The sequence below is a fragment of the Gambusia affinis genome, linkage group LG05 (genome assembly GCF_019740435.1).
Source record: "Gambusia affinis linkage group LG05, SWU_Gaff_1.0, whole genome shotgun sequence".
Lineage (NCBI taxonomy): Eukaryota > Metazoa > Chordata > Actinopteri > Cyprinodontiformes > Poeciliidae > Gambusia > Gambusia affinis.
Window position 1 is genome coordinate 25,055,766 of NC_057872.1, and position 17,672 is coordinate 25,073,437.

The 17,672-nt window shown below is 36.1% G+C and overlaps 1 protein-coding gene across 2 annotated transcripts; it reads right to left on the reverse strand.

Moving 5' to 3' along the window:
- Nucleotides 1–3,489: 3,489 nt before the first annotated feature.
- On the reverse strand, nucleotides 3,490–17,198 carry mtf1 (metal-regulatory transcription factor 1). Of its 2 annotated transcripts, XM_044118034.1 has the most exons (12): nucleotides 17,095–17,198; nucleotides 14,932–14,964; nucleotides 12,918–13,444; nucleotides 10,393–10,631; nucleotides 9,160–9,291; nucleotides 8,842–8,915; nucleotides 8,269–8,402; nucleotides 7,544–7,621; nucleotides 6,674–6,776; nucleotides 5,953–6,584; nucleotides 5,279–5,348; nucleotides 3,490–4,488 (listed from the first exon to the last, which is right to left on the reverse strand). In XM_044118034.1, exons 3-12 carry the CDS (start codon nucleotides 13,383–13,385, stop codon nucleotides 4,013–4,015), a joined length of 2,406 nt encoding a protein of 801 aa, XP_043973969.1. In that variant the 5' UTR covers nucleotides 13,386–13,444; nucleotides 14,932–14,964; nucleotides 17,095–17,198; the 3' UTR covers nucleotides 3,490–4,012. The 2 variants fall into 2 exon arrangements, with proteins under 2 accessions (XP_043973969.1, XP_043973968.1); XM_044118033.1 differs by lacking the exon at nucleotides 14,932–14,964 and having other exon boundaries at nucleotides 17,095–17,183.
- Nucleotides 17,199–17,672: the final 474 nt, after the last annotated feature.

Below are 17,672 nucleotides of genomic sequence, written 5' to 3' on the forward strand. Positions count from 1 at the left end.
CAATTAGGAAAACGCAAAGCACCTGTAGCTGCTTTAATAAATACCGACGGACTAGGCCAGTGAGTTATATGTACGGCCATGGCTTCGGACACAGGTAAAATCAGTTTTCTTCTACAACCAAAATTAAAAACAGTAAGTAGTTTGTCATTGTAGTTATGTTTACTTTAGAAGGTGTCTTAGAGGATGCTGCTGATATCCTGGACTTGTTGCACCAGGTCAGTTCCAACATTAAGAGATGTCTGTCCAAACTGTTTCAGCTGTACAGGTGAAGGTAAATAAATGGCTGTAACTTTAAAACAACCGTATTGGAGTCCAATGTTTTAGTTATGATTATAGCTTGCAGGTGCTTTAAAACCCAAAAATAATGTTTTCATGCACACAAACTCTTATCTCAATGCTGCAGGAAGTCGGTGAAATTTCTACCAGGATGGTTGCCCTGACAGACAGAATAAATATCTGTAATGCTGTCTTGGATGACTTGAAAGCACTGAAGGTCTTAGTGGTGAGTATTTTATTTTCTTGCCCCCAATTCCTTTCTTGCATAATGTCTACTAATGCTGCTTTTTCTGCAGGACAAATCTCTACCAGATGTATACTTAAAGTCACAGCCAGAACCCGGAGAGCCACTCCCCAAAATGTCCCCATGAATTGTAACTGAATAAAAGCTGTCAATCATGTTAGGTGGCAAGCAACAGTCAAAGCACACAGAATACTTCATGTGACATGAATAAGGTTTTATTAGTACTATATTGCTCTCAAGTCATAGGTATTTATCACTTTGTACGAAACAAGCAAAAGCAAACATTTTCACATTATACATTCTTTAAAAAATACATATCCGTAAGTTCTCTCTTTGGGTGTATGACATTCCTTTGGAAGCATATGGTTTTCTATGTTAAACTAGTCATTTGTGGGGGAACAAAATGAAAAAATTTACAACAAGCATTCTGCTTCCAAGTGTTGACATCTAAACTACTTTCTCATGTAGATGTTAAACAAACCTGGGCTGTGAAACTATCGCTAATGTAAATATTGGCAGAAGTAAGCTTTAGTTTTTAGGATAAAAGCTGACAAAATGTAGTAAAAAGGATAGTTGACAAAATTTAAACATAGGACAAAAGAAGAGAAAGCTGTATGTTTGACTAATTCTTAAAACAGAATACATCTCTAAAGACCTCTTAAAATAAATCAATTTATTTAATAAATGAAAGACAACTGCAAAATATATTGGCACTGTACCTGATGTACACTCTAAAGTCCATATTCACACTCTTCATTTCAGTATGCACAAGTCTGCATAAAACTCACTTTTTGCCAAAGAACTGTATATGCAAGTCAGATAGAAGGCAAAAAGAAGTCTTGAGTCAGTATTTAAATTCCAAATGCCACCTTAAATTGCATAGTTTTGTACTGTAAATTGACAGTACATGTAAAAATAAAAGTAATGGTGCTTGGCTTTCTTGCAGTAGTTTTTAGTGTCAGATTTTTTCCAGACATTTTCAAATGGAGGGAGTGATTTCAAGCACTATGTGAGTGGGATTCTGAACACTGCAGTACAATATAAAAATATTGTAAGCCACACATTATTTGTATATTGCTTTAAAAGAGTTGACTTCTGTTCAGGCTTTAAAGAACTGTTTAACATGCTGGGGAAAAATGTTGCTTTGGGTTTGAGCCAACTACACTTATGCTTAAGGTAGGATAAAAGTTGCAGATTCTTATTTAGTACTTGACTAAGGTATAGTTTGTGAAAGTAGGCACCTTTTAATGAACTGATACTAGGGGACAAAGTTGTTTGAAATCCAAAACATTTTAATTTTTGAAAGTTACTTCCAAAGAGCTTTGAGCCAATACATCTTTACACACCAGTTATAATTTAAAGTTTTTGACAACTATGTTGGATCTGTCATTTAATTTTCAAGCAGCACTGATTACCAAAACGATTAGGCATTAGCACCAGCTTGAAAACAATAAAAAGGCAACTTTTGAAAAACCTTTGCTTGAGTCCTTAAGCATGGTTACAAGAATGTGTTCTGCTTTTATCAAAATACAAAAAAGGGGTGGCTTAACTTCAGTACTACATTTAAATTTTAAATGAGTCCAGCATTGAGTTTACTCAGTCAAGACAACATATCCTGATTATTCTGCCTCTCAAAGATGCTCTTAATTGATATGAAATGGCCAAAAACTGCCAGATATTCAAATTTGAAATATGACCATGAATTAAAAGTCGGCTTTCTGTTCCATCATATAGCAATTCATTACATTCTTCCAAACATCCGTTCTAGAAAACAAAAACTAGATGTTGTGAAGAAATGTTTACCGTTTTGGCAAAAGTGATCTATGTAAGAGATGAAAATCAATATTTTGACATGTGAAGGAGATGATCAAGGCAAAAAGGCTTGTATAACGGTTTGTTAGGCCAAGGAGCTTCCATATCAAAACCTGCTGAAAATAATGCCTTGGTTCTGTCATCATTGCATTGTGTCCCATGTGAAACAATACTTATTAAATTATATTCTTACCAAAAGGCTATAAGTTAAATTTTTTTGATACAAATGGTGACTGTACAGAAGCCCAGTTGGTTATAGAACAATTCAACTAAACACAGCAAAAACTCAAAACTGCTTATTACATAACTAAATAAATGTGATTGGGGTAAAGGGTGGGGAATGTAAAGATGCAGGATAGATTAGGTTCAAACTCTGAGCTCAAAATTCTATACAAAAATACAAATCCTGTAATCTACAAGGTTCTCAAAGATGCTTACACTAAAATGTAGTCTATCTACAGTCTCCAGACACCAGCTTTTAAATGCTACTTTACAGCAGTTGTATACAAAAAAGTCTGTAGTGGTGTCGCCTCTCAGCTAGCAAGCTGTGAAATTATTCTTTTTACAAGAAAGTGTGCAAAAAACAGGGAAGAGTGCAGCAAAACATAGGGCTACTGCAAGAGTGAGTCTTCTGAGAAAAACAAACGCATCTAACAAACTCAGGGAACAGGGATCAGTAATGATTTGATGCATCCCTGAGAGGGTCACAGCCCTTAAAAAATGGGATGGTGACAGTATTTGCAAACTAAGTGTGGTCATATCTTGCAGATCCTTGACAACAGTTTGCTTTACTGTGCATTAAACTAGAGGTTAATCTTTTCACAAACTTGCTTTCAGCAAAATTCGTTAAGCATGTCAGTAACCAAATAAGGAAAACATAAAATAAAATTCAACTTAAAAGCACACCTGATTGAAATAAATTAGATTAATTTTCTACTCTAATAAAGTAGAATTTCACCTGTATAATAAAAGAATCAAGCATTTAAATAAATTAACATACAAAAAGTTAAGTTAGTTTAAGTTAGAGGCAACTTACCGATTGAATTAATGTCGTTTAAAAGACAGGCAGAACTAATCATAGGTTCTTCTCAATTAGTAATCACATTTTTCTGATTACATAAATTTTCCAATATGAATACTAAAGAAATCACTTCATATGAGCTAAATGATGCTTTAAATCAAACATGATTAAAGTAAGAGCAAATTCCTCCAATATACAGTGCATTCTGGCCAGCTGCATACCAGTTTGAAGCGTTTGATGGGGCTTGCAGTACAGTACGAAGATATAGAAATATTTTTTTGTCTTTCTGCTCAGTTACACAACCTTTTTATATTATCAGTGCTTTGACAACATTTCATCAGTTCATGAGTAGATATCAATAGGATTAATATATACAGGCAATGTTTTCCACAATGGATCAACTGCTTCTTGTCAGAATTGATTTGCCCAAAGGCTACTAAATCTCTTTGAGCAAACTAACTGCAACTACTGCAGAAATCGAAAACATACTCCTAGTTTGTACAGGTTTGTATATATGCCACACAGTGCCATACAGAACAGAATGCACTGCACAGACAGAGGGTTGTACATGCACAAACTATACAGGGTGAAGGAGGAGGCATCTGTTTGAAGAATTATTGGAGCTGTGGATGGAAAAGTAAAACACGGTGGAAATTCTCTTAAGGACCGCTGTCAGTGGTCATGGTGAAGTCATCCGCAACCAGCAGCAGAGCTTCGATGTTGGCGGCTGTCTCGGGACTCTGCATGGACAGGAAGTCTGAGACGTCCATATTGGCTAGCCCGTCTGATGTGGGTGGGTGGGTGGCAGTGTTGCTCACTATCGGGGAGAAACTCTGAGCTGCAGTAGAGGAGGAGGAAGAGGAGGGGGCTTCTGGTCTTGGCTCACCCACCTTGGAGGAAGACTTGGGGAGGCAACAAGACGAAGATGAAGTGGTTGTGTGTGGTGGAGGCTCAGATGACAGCTGGGGAGTGGGCTCTACAGTTTGCTGCTGTGAAGGGGCTGAAATAATGGAGGAGGTACTCTTTGCGGTCTTGTCTTTCACAGAGTCCCTGCAGGCACACTGGCACTGGCAGGACTCCTCCTGTTTGATGATGATGACAGGCAGGCTGAGGCCAATCTGCTGGACAGAGTTACCTGAAAAAGAAACGGCTCCAACTCAGGTTGCTATTATAAACAAATAATTTACAAGCGCAGTATCTTAGAGTATCATGGAAAAATTCATTTTTGTAACTCTAAAGTAGCCTTTTCAATTTGCTGTCTTATTGTCACCAATTTATAGAACTCAAAGCAAAACTACATAAAATGGGTCCAGATAAACCACATTTCTTTTATTCAAAACTATCGTGACATCTTCTTGGTGGCCCACAGAATCAGTACGTTGACTGACTATTTAATTGATCCAGCAAAAAAGATAGAGGTGGGCAGATTAATGCAAAATATTGATACCCTGTTGGTATGAGTATTGATTCAATCCTAACTTGATAAGATTGATGCACAAATTTCAGATTCCCTCTTGAAATATTTTTAGATTTGAATTGTAGTTTCTTAACTTGATCATAAAAAAGATTTTGGTTAAAATTTTGTCACTTTATTTAGAAAACAATGCTTACAAATGTGTTTCATTTTTATATCTGTCATATACATATGTTATTAAAGTATTTTGTGGACACTTGAAAACTTCATATAAATTCAGTTCTAGGTTTTAACAAAATAATCCAAAGGAAAAAACAGAAAATGCCTGAAGGTCAGAAGTTTGATATGTAAATAGTAAGTATCAATATTTGGATCAATAACAGCAATACTGACCCTGTTTTTACTTAGTATCAGATTGATACATTCGCTGCTGGATCACAAAACGCCTTCTTGATTTAATATTATTTTTAGCAGATGCCCAAAAATATACAGAACACATAAAAAGACTTACCAGCATTTCCTCCGACTGGTATGGCTGTAGTAAAGAAGACCTTTTCCACTTTTGGAGCTCCTGGGAGAGACTGTAAAACATCAAAACAGGGATTGGCTCCTTTGATTTAGACAACAATTTTTATGCTGATCTAAAGAACTGTAGGAAGTATGGCTGATGAATAAATTTATTTTAAAGCTAAATAATTTTTTTTTTTTTCCAAGATTTAAGTTTTGGAAAATTCCGATTTTTTTTTCCATCATGAACTATTTGTGTTTCTATCTTCAGAGTGATGTCAGCACACCCAGGGCTCCAATCTTGTTTAAAAAGCTTCTATTTATTTATTTTCAGGTCAACTTTACGAGATATTATTATAAAATATTATTTACGAGAAAATATTTTCTGTCATTTATAATTTCTCTATAAACATAAGAAAGTGATTAAAAAAAACAGTTAAAATCAAAAATCTGGTCTGGTATAAAAAGAAAAAACAGATTTTATTTTTAGCCCATATCACCCAGCCCTAGTCCAAGGTAAATGAGTGTCATAATAAAAATCCCCAAAGACTTAGACATGCTGAGCAGGCAATGTCTCTGTGGAAGCTAATCCTCAATGACTTCTATATTACTCTCAGAAAAGAGTTAGCAAAAAAAGTAACATTTGTTATGGTATCCCTGGGTGTATGCAGTACTCACTGCTTGCTCAGGGTTCTGCTGGCTGTTGGCAGCGCTGCTCAGGATCCACTGGAGGTTCTGGTCTGACATGACGAGGCTGGGCTGGAGCACATTTGGGGTCGACGCTATGGTGATGGTGGCAGGAGTCGTAGCCTGGCCGGGGCCAGTGTTGGTGACAGCGCTGTTGGCCAAAGGCACAGGTTGAGGTGCAGCTGAAAGCCCATCAGCTGTAGCGGCTGCAGAAACTGGAGCTTCGGAAGTCAGAGCTGGAGCAGAGATGGGCTGCGGTAGAGGAGAAGTCTGAGTAGCACTTTCCGACTGGAGGAATGTAGGTGGCAGTGCCACATAGTGTTGAGAGGGGACATGGTTTGGTGCTTGGACAGGAGCTGGAGGCACATTTGAAATCTGTTGAGACCCACTTAGCTGCATGAAAGGGGGATTCTGTGTGGAACTGACACTAGCAGTCACAGGAACAGGAGTGTGTGCCTGAGGGGAGGAGTTCTGAATATGTTGGGAAGAGGCCTCCAGGACAGCAGCGTTGCTGGAGGAGGATGATGAGGAGGTAGGATTGACAGAGAACGAGATTACAGATGAAACATCAGTCACGCCTGGTTGGATAGAGGTCTCTATGCAGAAGGTTTCACCTAAATTCTCTAAGGAAGAAAAAAAAAAAAAAAAAACTCAGCCATGACATCTATGTTTGTTACACTTTAAACACACATTTTTGATTCTGAGATCTTACTGGTGGGATGTGGGTCATCTTGGCTGATGCTATTTTCAGGACTCTGGAACATGAGTTCAAAGATTTTTATAGGAGTCACATTGTTGAGGTCCAAGTTTTGAGCCTGCAAAACAGATCCAGAAGCATCTCAACAAATTAGAAGGTCATTCAAAAGTGTTTTTTCTCCTAGTAATCAAATAAAAAATAAAAAAAATCAAACTCTTACAGTTATCACAAGTCTTCATTCTTGCTCATTGTAATATTTATCATTTACAGCTAATGAAAACCCAATATTTGGTTTCTCAGAAAATTTGAAAATTTTAAGACCAATAAACTCCATTGAAATAAAAATTTAATTTTCATCAAAGGAATGTCTATGTTCTGTACAGTGTATGATTTAAGTATTCAACATCAGACTTTGATATCTAAATTAAACTAAATTTACTTTCATCTGAACAGATGGACCACTCGGCATCAATAATTTGTCATCATCAGATGCTGATGTTGTCTGTGGTTCAAGAGCAAACAAACGTAGCTCTGTGAAGAGCCAGCTTCTGTAGCAATTTTCTTTTTATTGAATTGAATATTATAAGCAATATTCAAGCTATTTAAACTGAATTTTTTTATTTATTTACCTGTAAGCTAAATATATCTAATAAAAACTATAAAGATTTAGAATTCAAATACTGAAATAAAACAATTCTAGTTTGAGATGTGCTTGCATGTACATATAATATCAATCAATAAATAACTCAGTAATTAATAGGAGAAAATCTAAGGTATCCGATTACCTGGCTCTGTAACACAGCCACTAATATGTGATTATCTTGACGGATCCTCCACATTAATCCAAGCTCCATTCAACAAAGAAGAGACAACAGTTCCACTTACATTATTGATGTTCTCTCGTAGCTCTGAGTCAGTAGAGATGAGACTCAAGTCACTGAGGCACAGTGAGTGATTTGCATCCTGTAATTAAGGAATAATGGGTTAATGAAAAAACAAAATCTGTTTTAAACCACATACTCTATTTCATGATAATGCCAAAATTTACATTTTACATTAGAAAACGTTTTTGAGAGACAAAAACTCAATTAGAATGGTGTTGCAATAACAGTGGGACTTTACAATCCATTATTCATAAATCTGGGTCTTCTTGTTCACTTCTTTTCTTTTTTCAAAATCAGCCACCGCCTCAACAAGATTATTTTCCCCTTGCTATCAGTCATATGAACAAACATTTCTTTCCCCTTTCTGGAACCAGCAGAAGGGCTTACAGTTTCTAATTCTTTTTTAGTGACCATGACAAAATACTGTCTAAGTGAGAAATGTTAAGATAAAAATATGAATCTGAATTAGCGCTGGGTGACTGAGGACTTTGAGGGGACTGCATTGTGTAAGTAACTTTATTATAAGTGTGGTACACCAGCTGGAAATAATAAATCAAATTAAAAGTGATATAATGAAAAAATTAATGCTTCAGTTTTATTTAGCCCCTAAAATACATCCCATTAAGTAATAAAGCTTCGCTTGTGAAATTCTTTATATGTGGAAAAAAAAATTAACACTGCAAACAAGTGTTTCATATTCCAAGGTGTTGCTGTGGAATGACTCACTTCAGAGTGTGGGTGTGTGAGGGTGACAGTGAACGGCTGTCCTTTGCCGTGGCCCCGGATGTGACTCTTCAGACTGTACTGAGTGCTAAACGTCTTTTCACAGCCGTCACTGGGACAGTTGAAAGGCTTCTCGCCTAAGAAGAAAAACATTTGAACAAGATAAAGGGTCTAAATATGTGCTCAGGAGGTTGTAAAGAACACACAGTGCCTTCCAAAAATAATCCCTATGCTTTAAACATTTTTTAATTTATTCCATTGCAGATTTGACTGACTTTTTAAGGTTTTAGGTGAAACTTCTAACAGTTTCCTTTCCAGGATTGTCCTTTATTTAGTTCCAGTCATCTTCCTGTTATCTTGAACAACTTCGCTGTCTCTACTATTTAAAACAATTTCCAAAATATAATGTTGGTACCACCATGTTTCATTGTGGGGATGATGTGTTCAGGTTTATATATTCCACCACTGGACTGCCCTGTCTTGTTACATTTACAATCATAGTTTACTCTTTCAGTTTCCACTTGATGGAGTAACTGGAGCTTCCTGAGACGTCCAGGATTTTGAAAAAATACGTACCTGTGTGTGTTCGTACATGTGTTTTGAGATGATGACTTGCAGCAAAGGCTTTCCCACATCCATCATGATCACACCTGTAAGGAATAACAGAAAATTACTCAGCACCTTAAAATAAACTATTGATTATTCATACAGAATAGACCTAAGCCCATGTTGCCCATGTGTAAACATCAAAAACCTTCATTAAAAACAGCTTGTGAACACCAACGAACAGTGATGCATCCTATCTGGACTGCCTGTGGGTGTCTATTAAAGCTTCAGTTCCCAAAGTTGTAGACAGAAAAGAAATAAAACTGTGGTTTTAATGGAAATTCTCACCGAAATGGCTTCTCCCCAGTGTGAGTGCGAATGTGCTTCCTCAGGTCACTGAGTGTGGTAAAGTACTTTGTGCATCCCTCCGATTCGCAGTTGAATGTCTTGCCTGTGTGAAGTCTCTGGTGAGCTTTTAGCCTGCGAAAACAATCAAGTTTGACTTATTACCTCTTTAATGGCAAACCTAGAAAAAATAAACGAGGCAAAATCATCCAGTATTTGTTTTTTACCCAAAAACTGTTATTTTCACATATTTAAAAAATGTTACAATAGTTCAAATTTGACAAACAAGAAAAGCAATAGAGCAAAGCCCAGACCCGCTGACTGCAGTGATACAGCATCTGGGTGGCAATAGGAGAAGACAGAGGAAATGAATGTTGTTAAGGAGAGAATCCATCCGAGTGTTGCATGCAATGGGTCCCTGGGGTAACAGCCTCTGACACATAAGAGATCCTGATGTCACATTGCCATCAAAACAAGGCATTTATGCTAGAGCAACTGGAGATGCCAGGTGGCTGTGATGTGGGCTGAGATGGACACCTCCAACTATTGGAATACTGTGAAAAATAGGTCTTTATTTTTTTCCCCAATCATTTCAGAAACTCACATCTTATATAGTCATTACATATAGTGAAATACTTCAAGCCTATTTTTCCAATAACTTTGGTGGTTATGGCTTACAAATTTATTTAATTAATTTGTAATGAATTAAGACACACTGGTGGACTGTTTATTAAATAGACAACTTCTGAAGGCAGTAAGTAAGGCTGCATATCAGAGTAAGGGGGAGGGTATAAATATGTTCTTTTCAGATTTTTACTTGCAAAAAAAAAAAATAAACAAGTATAATGTTCCACTTCACAATTATCAGCCACTTTGTGCATTTATTCAAGAAAAGTTATTAAAGTTTCTTATTGTTACATAAGTAAAATGTGGTAAAGTTCAAGGGTTGTGACTATTTTTCCAAGACACTGCAAATACATTTAACCTATGATACATATATTAAATGTTGGATATCATATCATATTTCTCAAACCTTTATATTTATTCAAAAGGAAATAAAAATTTTATGCAACTCCCAATTAGGGATATACCGGTATACAAAAACATAGTGCAGTTATTATTGCACCATAATTGGTTTGGCCTTTAATGTAATGAGTTGCAAACAAAAAAGCCCTGAACAAACAGCAGCAGGAAGAAGAACTAAACTTGGCACCATAAAGAAGGGTGGAAGCTCACCTGTACAAGGTGTTGAAGGCCTTTTCACAGCCCTGCACATCACACTCGAAAGGTTTCTCTTTCGTGTGAACTCTGACGTGGATTTTGAGACTGTAAGACGTGAGAAAGGCCTTTCCGCAGCCCTGCTGATTGCACACAAACGTGTACTCGCCCCGGTGTGTTTTCTGGTGTGTCCGCAGGTTTCCTGCTGTGCTGTAGGTCCGAGTGCACCCTTCAAATGTGCACTGATAGCGTTTTACCTGAAGCAAAAAAAGGGAAAAAAAGGGCACAATATTCAAGTCTACTGAAATAATTACCCAAGAAAGAGTCTGTAACTCATTTTTAAACTTCGATGAACAAAAGAAAGAAGGAAAGAGAAAAATAAAAACTGTTTGTTGACTCAGCTCAAAAATACCAGACCATTATACAGGAAGTGACAATCTGTGACAGTGCGACCTTTCGGAGGGGACTTGAGCTGAATGATTCAGCCACATGTCAGTGTTCAAAGTGGTTGAGCGGAAAGGACAGCAAAGATGACTAACCTCCTATGCCACGCATCCATTCAGTATTGTTTCAGCACCAATGTCCAGTGCAGCGCGGCAGTCACATACAACTACCCCAGGGCCGCGTGAATAATAGCACTCCATTCACCGTTCAGAAAAACAAAACTACCGTGTTGTGAACACAAAGCCAGGAGAAGAGCATTTCATTACAGATGGCCTCCCTGACAGAAAACTGACATCATCTCGTTTCATTTTTGTTCCAAATCTTATTTAAAGAAATAAAATGCAACTACAGAACAATTACCACAAAAGCAGGACAAGAGAGGTTACTAAATGTGTAATGTGTCAAATGAGAAACTCAAGGCAAGTTGTCTAGTTATAGTGAAAAGAAAGTACACCCTTTGTTAGTTCTGAGGTTATAAAGTTAAATAATCGGGCAGACAAACAGATTTATAATATTGTTTCAATCAACCCTAAGGTGCACAAAACCACACAACACAGACTCCACTATATTAAGGCTTCAACTAAAGATTATTTTACTAATTGATTATTCTGTTTATTATTCAGATGATTACTTAGAAAAACAACAAAAAAAGAAAAACTGGCATATTGCCCAGATTTTTCATGGAAACGTTTAAGCCTTTTTATACAATATTAGAAGTACATTAAAAATACAAAAACAATTTGTTTTTTAAATAAGAAAATAAACATTTTGTTGCCTAAATGCAATAACAGCATTTTTTGGTCATTGTAGCAAAAGATCTGCATCTGCAGCTAAAAAAATATATATACATGTAGCATCAACATGTGATAAGCTCTGCGTTTCTGGTCAACTTAATCAACACAGATTATTTATTAAGCAATTAATAAATGGACAGCAATAAAGGTGATTTCTATTTAAGAGAATCTGAAGTGGCTTAGTTAAAACTAAGCCTGCTGATGGCTTTCTGGTTCTTTTACTCTGTAAATCTGGGTATGGGTAAATCTGTAAATATTGGTAAAACATATTTACAAAGTTTTTTTTATTTTACCTCAAATGTAGTTTTTTTTCTACAGTTTGGCTCTCTGAGCTACACTCTTTATCTTCACATGATTCACTGAAAAGGTTTCTGAGTACCGGTAGTCCAAAACTCAGGACATCATCTTATAATCTAACCTTACTTCAAACTCCCCGATCTGTCTGTTGTGTTCCTTGGTTTTCCCCACGCTGTTTGTTCACAAATATTCTCTAACAAGCTTCTTAACTTAACAGTACATAAAATATAGGTGCAATAATTACTAATTTAAGCGATGGCTGAAAAAAATTGGTCACAATAAGACTGCAAATAACTGAGATTTCATATTCTAATTGCTTGGATGATTAAAAGGTGAGACTACAAGTAAGATCTCCTTAATTCTGTTTTCAACCAAATCCAGACCTAAAATGTTGTATCTGGATTTAATAAATACCTGAGAGGATGAGGACAGTGCACCTGCTTAAGCTATTGTTAGAGTATTCCCACTACAAGTATTGCAGCTTGTAGTTTGTTAATTAGGCTTATATAACATTTTTATGTCTCTGAGTCATTTCTTTTGAGATGCGTGCCAAAACCATGGGGAAATTTACAGAGTAATTGAGCAACTAGGTTAGTTTTTGTCTTCCTATTTGCTTCAAACCCTTCTTCAAGAAATTGCATTACAAACTCCAGGTAAACAAAAACAGCCTCGTATGTACTCATCCCATCTGCTATGTCATACGTATAATAAAATTAAGTGGGAAACACTCCCAGTTCACAACATGCTTTTTTTTTGTTTGGAATTGAATTAAACCTGTCAGAAAAATCTTTAAGGCTTTCTAGTTGACCAATTAGCCGCAAGTGCTGGCAGATCTCATACATACAAAGAAAAAAACAATACTTCAGCAAAAAACAACTAAAGCCATGTCCTACTTTAACAATAATTGATGAGAGGCCCTACCCTAGCAAACATTTCACACACAGGTTTGTCTGGAAACAACAGCGATACGTCTTTTACATTATACAACATACATGTGTATCATCTTACCTCTCTCTGCTTGGTCTCTGGGCACTCAGAGTGCAAGGTGAGTGTAGCGCCCTCTATGTTGCGAGGCATCGGCGTGGACCCTGGGTTTATGGTGAATTGGATCTGATCAGGAGAAATTGTGTGGTGCACATAACCCTGAGACATCCCGTCGGGGTCGGCCATGAAGGTCAGAGATCCTTCCTCCTCATCCGCATCGCCCTCCCCTTCAGTTAAAAAGGTGACTCCATCTTCATCGCCTCCACAATGGCCCTCCTCTTCGCCTTCCTCGTCGAGGCGGATGGGGTCTCGCTCGATGAGCACCGTGGTGCGGTCATAGACGCGGCCAGACGAGGACGACGGCTCAGCGATCAGGTCGTCGTCTTTGTCATAGTGGATCTTGTCGTCCTCTTCTTCGTCTTCCCGCTCCAGCTGGTCCACCTCCACCTCGAAGTACATTGGCGCCTCTGTTCGAGGGCCATTCTCACTCATGGTCCCTGTCGCCTTGCCTTCCTTTGCAAGAAGGACCGTACACTAGTTGAATGTGTTACCTGAAAAATGAGAGATAATTACATTTGGCCTTGGTCTTGATTGGATGATAAGTTACTTTAAGGAAAGGCGAGAACTTAACATAATTTTAAAAAACTATTGGATTTAATCAGAGTGACATTTCATTAAATAAAACCAAGTGTGTAACTATTATCAAGTCTGCAATTGGCATTGACAGAGTATGTTACTTGTGTGCCAATATCTAGAAAATGCTCTATCTGTGGTATTTTAGAAATTTTCAATGAAAATGTAATACCAAGAACACATATGACAACATAGTCAGACTGTTCATGTTTGATAACAGTGTTTGATTTGCATGAAGATGAGTACAACTATTTAAAATCAGCCAAATAATCTGTTGATTGATGATGTCACCTGTAGAGCATACATCAAGAAAGTTGATACATAAACATATGCTTAGTTAGTTCACAAATGATTTGGTTTCTTTTAAAAATTGCCTGTGTACAAACCCATTCCATTTTAAAGAACCTTTTAAAAAAAATTACAAATATAATGTTTATTGTGTCCAGGAATATTGTTTAATCATTTATTTAATGCTGCCAACCATTTCATGGCAATATATTTAAAAAATTATTAGAGATTTAAATGTTTTTATGATTTTGCAGCCCAACAATTGATAGGTCTCAAGTTAAATTGAGGAGCAGAAATTACACAATATTTTTGGCTTTTGATTAAGTTTTGTATTTTTTTACCCATCTTAACCTCAACCATTTTTAAGATGTTCAGCATTTTTAAGATGTTCTTTAAAAGTTCTTTCAGATGGAATCTTTTTTTAAAACATACAATATCTGAAACATGTCTAATAAAATGTAGTTCATCTCATTAAAAGAAAATAATAATTACAGTGGTCCTCATGTTTCAGGAAGACAATTCTGGTAGTGAGAACATCCTTTGATACAAAATCTGTTCATCACATTCAGATTTGCAGATAAAATTCTTGCCAAGTCAACCTGGCAAGGTAAAGTCTCAACCTGAACAGATGAAGCATTTTTCACATCCAAGTTCACAGAAAGCACTGTTGTCATCTTACTGAATGGTCACAATATGTGTCCTAAGAAAGAGAATGCACTAAGGCAACTTTAAGGATGCTGTGTCCTACCTGTAGTCCTGTTCTGAAATATTGTTAAAATATTTTGCACCATTTGTACAAAATACAATTAAATCATATTGAAGGAGGAATTTGATCAAAAACTAGCAAAAAAAATGAAGAAAAAAAGAAAGAAAATCAACATACCGTATTCAAAATTGATATGAAAAAATTTTGTTTTATCAAAAAAAAAAAAAAAAAATCCAAATGAGCATTAAAAGAACTTGAAATGACACTGGAATCATTAAAACCCAGCCAAAACACATAGCACTTGTAATAGCCCTTCTAAATGGGCAAAATATCACATTTGTTACAGCTAAATATGACATTTTCACTACTAAAAACAGTGACAGAGAACATTTGGCCTTGAAACAAAAATACCTTTTCATCTTTACCATTGGAAATACTTGCAACCTGAAACAATAAACATAAAAGTTGTTTTGGAGGAGACAGAGGAGCCGATAAAATTCAAGCAATTCAAGCAAGAGGCAGAAACTCGCTGGTGGAAACACTGGGGTGTGAAAAGTTTGTGTCCTTTTATTTTTCTGCTTTAGTTTTTAGTCGCACTCAAATGTTTTGGATCATATAGCAAATGTCAAAATCAGACAAAGATAATAATAATAATAATAATTTAAAAAAAACAGACTCCAAATGATGATAATTTATTATGGGCAAAAATGCTATCCAAATCAAATGATGTAGAAAGGAAAATTATAAATTCCCCCATATCTGTTATTAAGTGTTTGCAATAACTGGCAATAGATTAGAAATAGTATTAGAAATAGTAAATTTTGGCACACTCTTCCCTACCGAAGTGCTTAAGTAGGCCACATCAGACAATTTTTAAAACATGTTTAGTCGGAATAATATCAAGCCACAGCAGCTTAGATCAATTTCATCAAGATTCTTGCCAGGCTTCTCCAAAATATTATTTTTACTATCATTATTATTTATATTTATTATTTTTTGAGCATCCAGAAGTTAACTTACTGCTGTGCCTCAGATTGTTGTTAGACAGCATCACAAAAAAAATAAATAAAATAAAATAAAATAGAGATTTTCTATCTAGAATTCTGCTGAAAAGTAAAATTCATTATTTCATGAAATGTTGCAGCCCAACCTGTTAGCCGCAGATTATAATAAATGACACTTCAGTTAGTAGTATAAACTAAGCAGCCAAATGCAACTCTAAGCAACTGAATTTTTAGCCTTGATTAAAGGAACTCAGAGTTCTGACATTTTTTTTTTATGCAGATTTCTGGAAGTTTGTTCCAAATTAGTGGAGCATAAAAACTGAATGCTGCTTTTCCGTGTTTGGTTCTGTTTCATTCAGTGTAATAACTTTAAAACTTCTTGATGTTCTCCATTTTCCTAGTTTTAGTGAGAGTGTGAGCAGTTCTGTGGATCAGCTGCAGCTTGTCTGATTTTTGATGTGTGAAGACACTGTAGCTGTAAGCAATTTATTAAAGACAAACATACATAAATTTCTCAAGATCTTATTGAGACATTATTCTTTTAATCCTAGAAGTTTTCTCCAGCTGAGGTTGACTTTGTATATGGGTCAATGAAAGTTCAGGACTGAGTCCATCACAACATCTAAATTTGGAGCTGATTTGTAGTTTCTAGCTGTAATACCCGAAGATCTGTGCACTCTCTTGATATTGTTGTGTAATAATACAATTTCTTTTAAGAAATTAAACGTTGGACAAACAGGGGAAATCTGTAAGGAGGTAAATGCATTTTTCCCCACACCATCTAAAGAGTGAGTGTAGTTGATTTTACAGAAACGTAGACAGTCAAATCAAAGTCTAGAACTTTCTAGAGCCAGTTGGGGTAACAATTCAAACAAGGTCTGGACACAACTAAAAATGATTAACAGTGTAGTAAACCTTTACAATTACAATCCCCAAAATGCGATTACTTTGAACCTTCGTGTCGATGTCTATTTCTCATGACAAGCAGAATCAACTATTTTCGCAAGCAAACGACTAAAATGTTAGCTAAACATAAACATTTGGAAATCTCATCAGCAGCCACAACTGTTCAGAAGTTTGACAATGCAATTTCCTTAATTTCTCCAAATGTCAGAACTAAGGTTATTAGCCAAACACCGTTAGTTAGCAAACTCAATAAGTAGCTGAGACAAACCTGATATCTCAATTTATTTACAACGTTTCTCTGTTTTATCACCCAATTTAGCGCATTTGTGCGTTTTCCACGTTTAATTACTCCATTATAAACAAACAAGATTCTAATTTTCTCGATAACTCGGGAGTTAAAATTCAATTAATAGATGCTAGTATGTTAGCATTACGCAAGCTGTGTCAACTACATATTTCACATCAGACATAGATGTGCTAGGCAGCAACTCTTTAGCTCACGGCTAAGCTAAAGTATTAGCTAGCATCGCTAATGTCGACAGTTGACATCTCGTACCGACCGTGCTGTGCAGATAAATGGTCAAATGATGTTAAAACGACAAGACGACATACCAATGGCAAAGTTTAGCTGGTACAAGGAAATGACAACAACATACATATTTACCTTTCAAAACGTGAGCCCTGTCCCCAAGCTCAGATGGCAAGCACTTTCTTCCTATCTCCTCCCAACACGGGGATGCCAAACAACGTCACAGATCATAGCCATTTGTGATGAATTATGGGAAACTACATATATAACTCGATCCTAAAATAATTTTCAAAGAGCAAAATAAAAAGTTATATCCTTCCCACACAGTATATGCCACAGAAATTAACTTTCACTATTAATTTGGCAAAATATAAAATGTTATTTTATGTACCTGCAACAAAACCCTGCATATTCAGTGTAGATTTTATTGAATCAAATCATTTTTACATATCAAAGACAAAAATACTTTATTAATCGTAGGACATGAAATGTAACTTAATGTTCTCCAGTGAGATGTAGATGCTGATGGCTGTGGACAGTGGGCATCTCCTGTAGCAGTCCGTATTACAGCAGCTCCAGTGAAGACTGAAGAGAGTTTCTGGGTTTTTTCATTACATTTTTTTGACCTATAAATTATACTATGTCTATAACTCTGTAATTTATGCATATTCCCATTTATTAACTTAAATTTTTACAAAAGTGCATTCATTTTT

Bases quoted from the DNA above. Each gene is read 5' to 3' on its own strand.
- mtf1 (XM_044118034.1), bottom strand. From the start codon at position 13,385: ATGAGTGAGAATGGCCCTCGAACAGAGGCGCCAATGTACTTCGAGGTG. The intron at 8,916-9,159 runs GTGAGAATTTCC...TATTCCTTACAG, and splicing joins ACTGGGGAGAAGCCATTTCG to GTGTGATCATGATGGATGTG. The intron at 6,777-7,543 runs GTAAGTGGAACT...TCTGTTTTGCAG, and splicing joins TACGAGAGAACATCAATAAT to GCTCAAAACTTGGACCTCAA.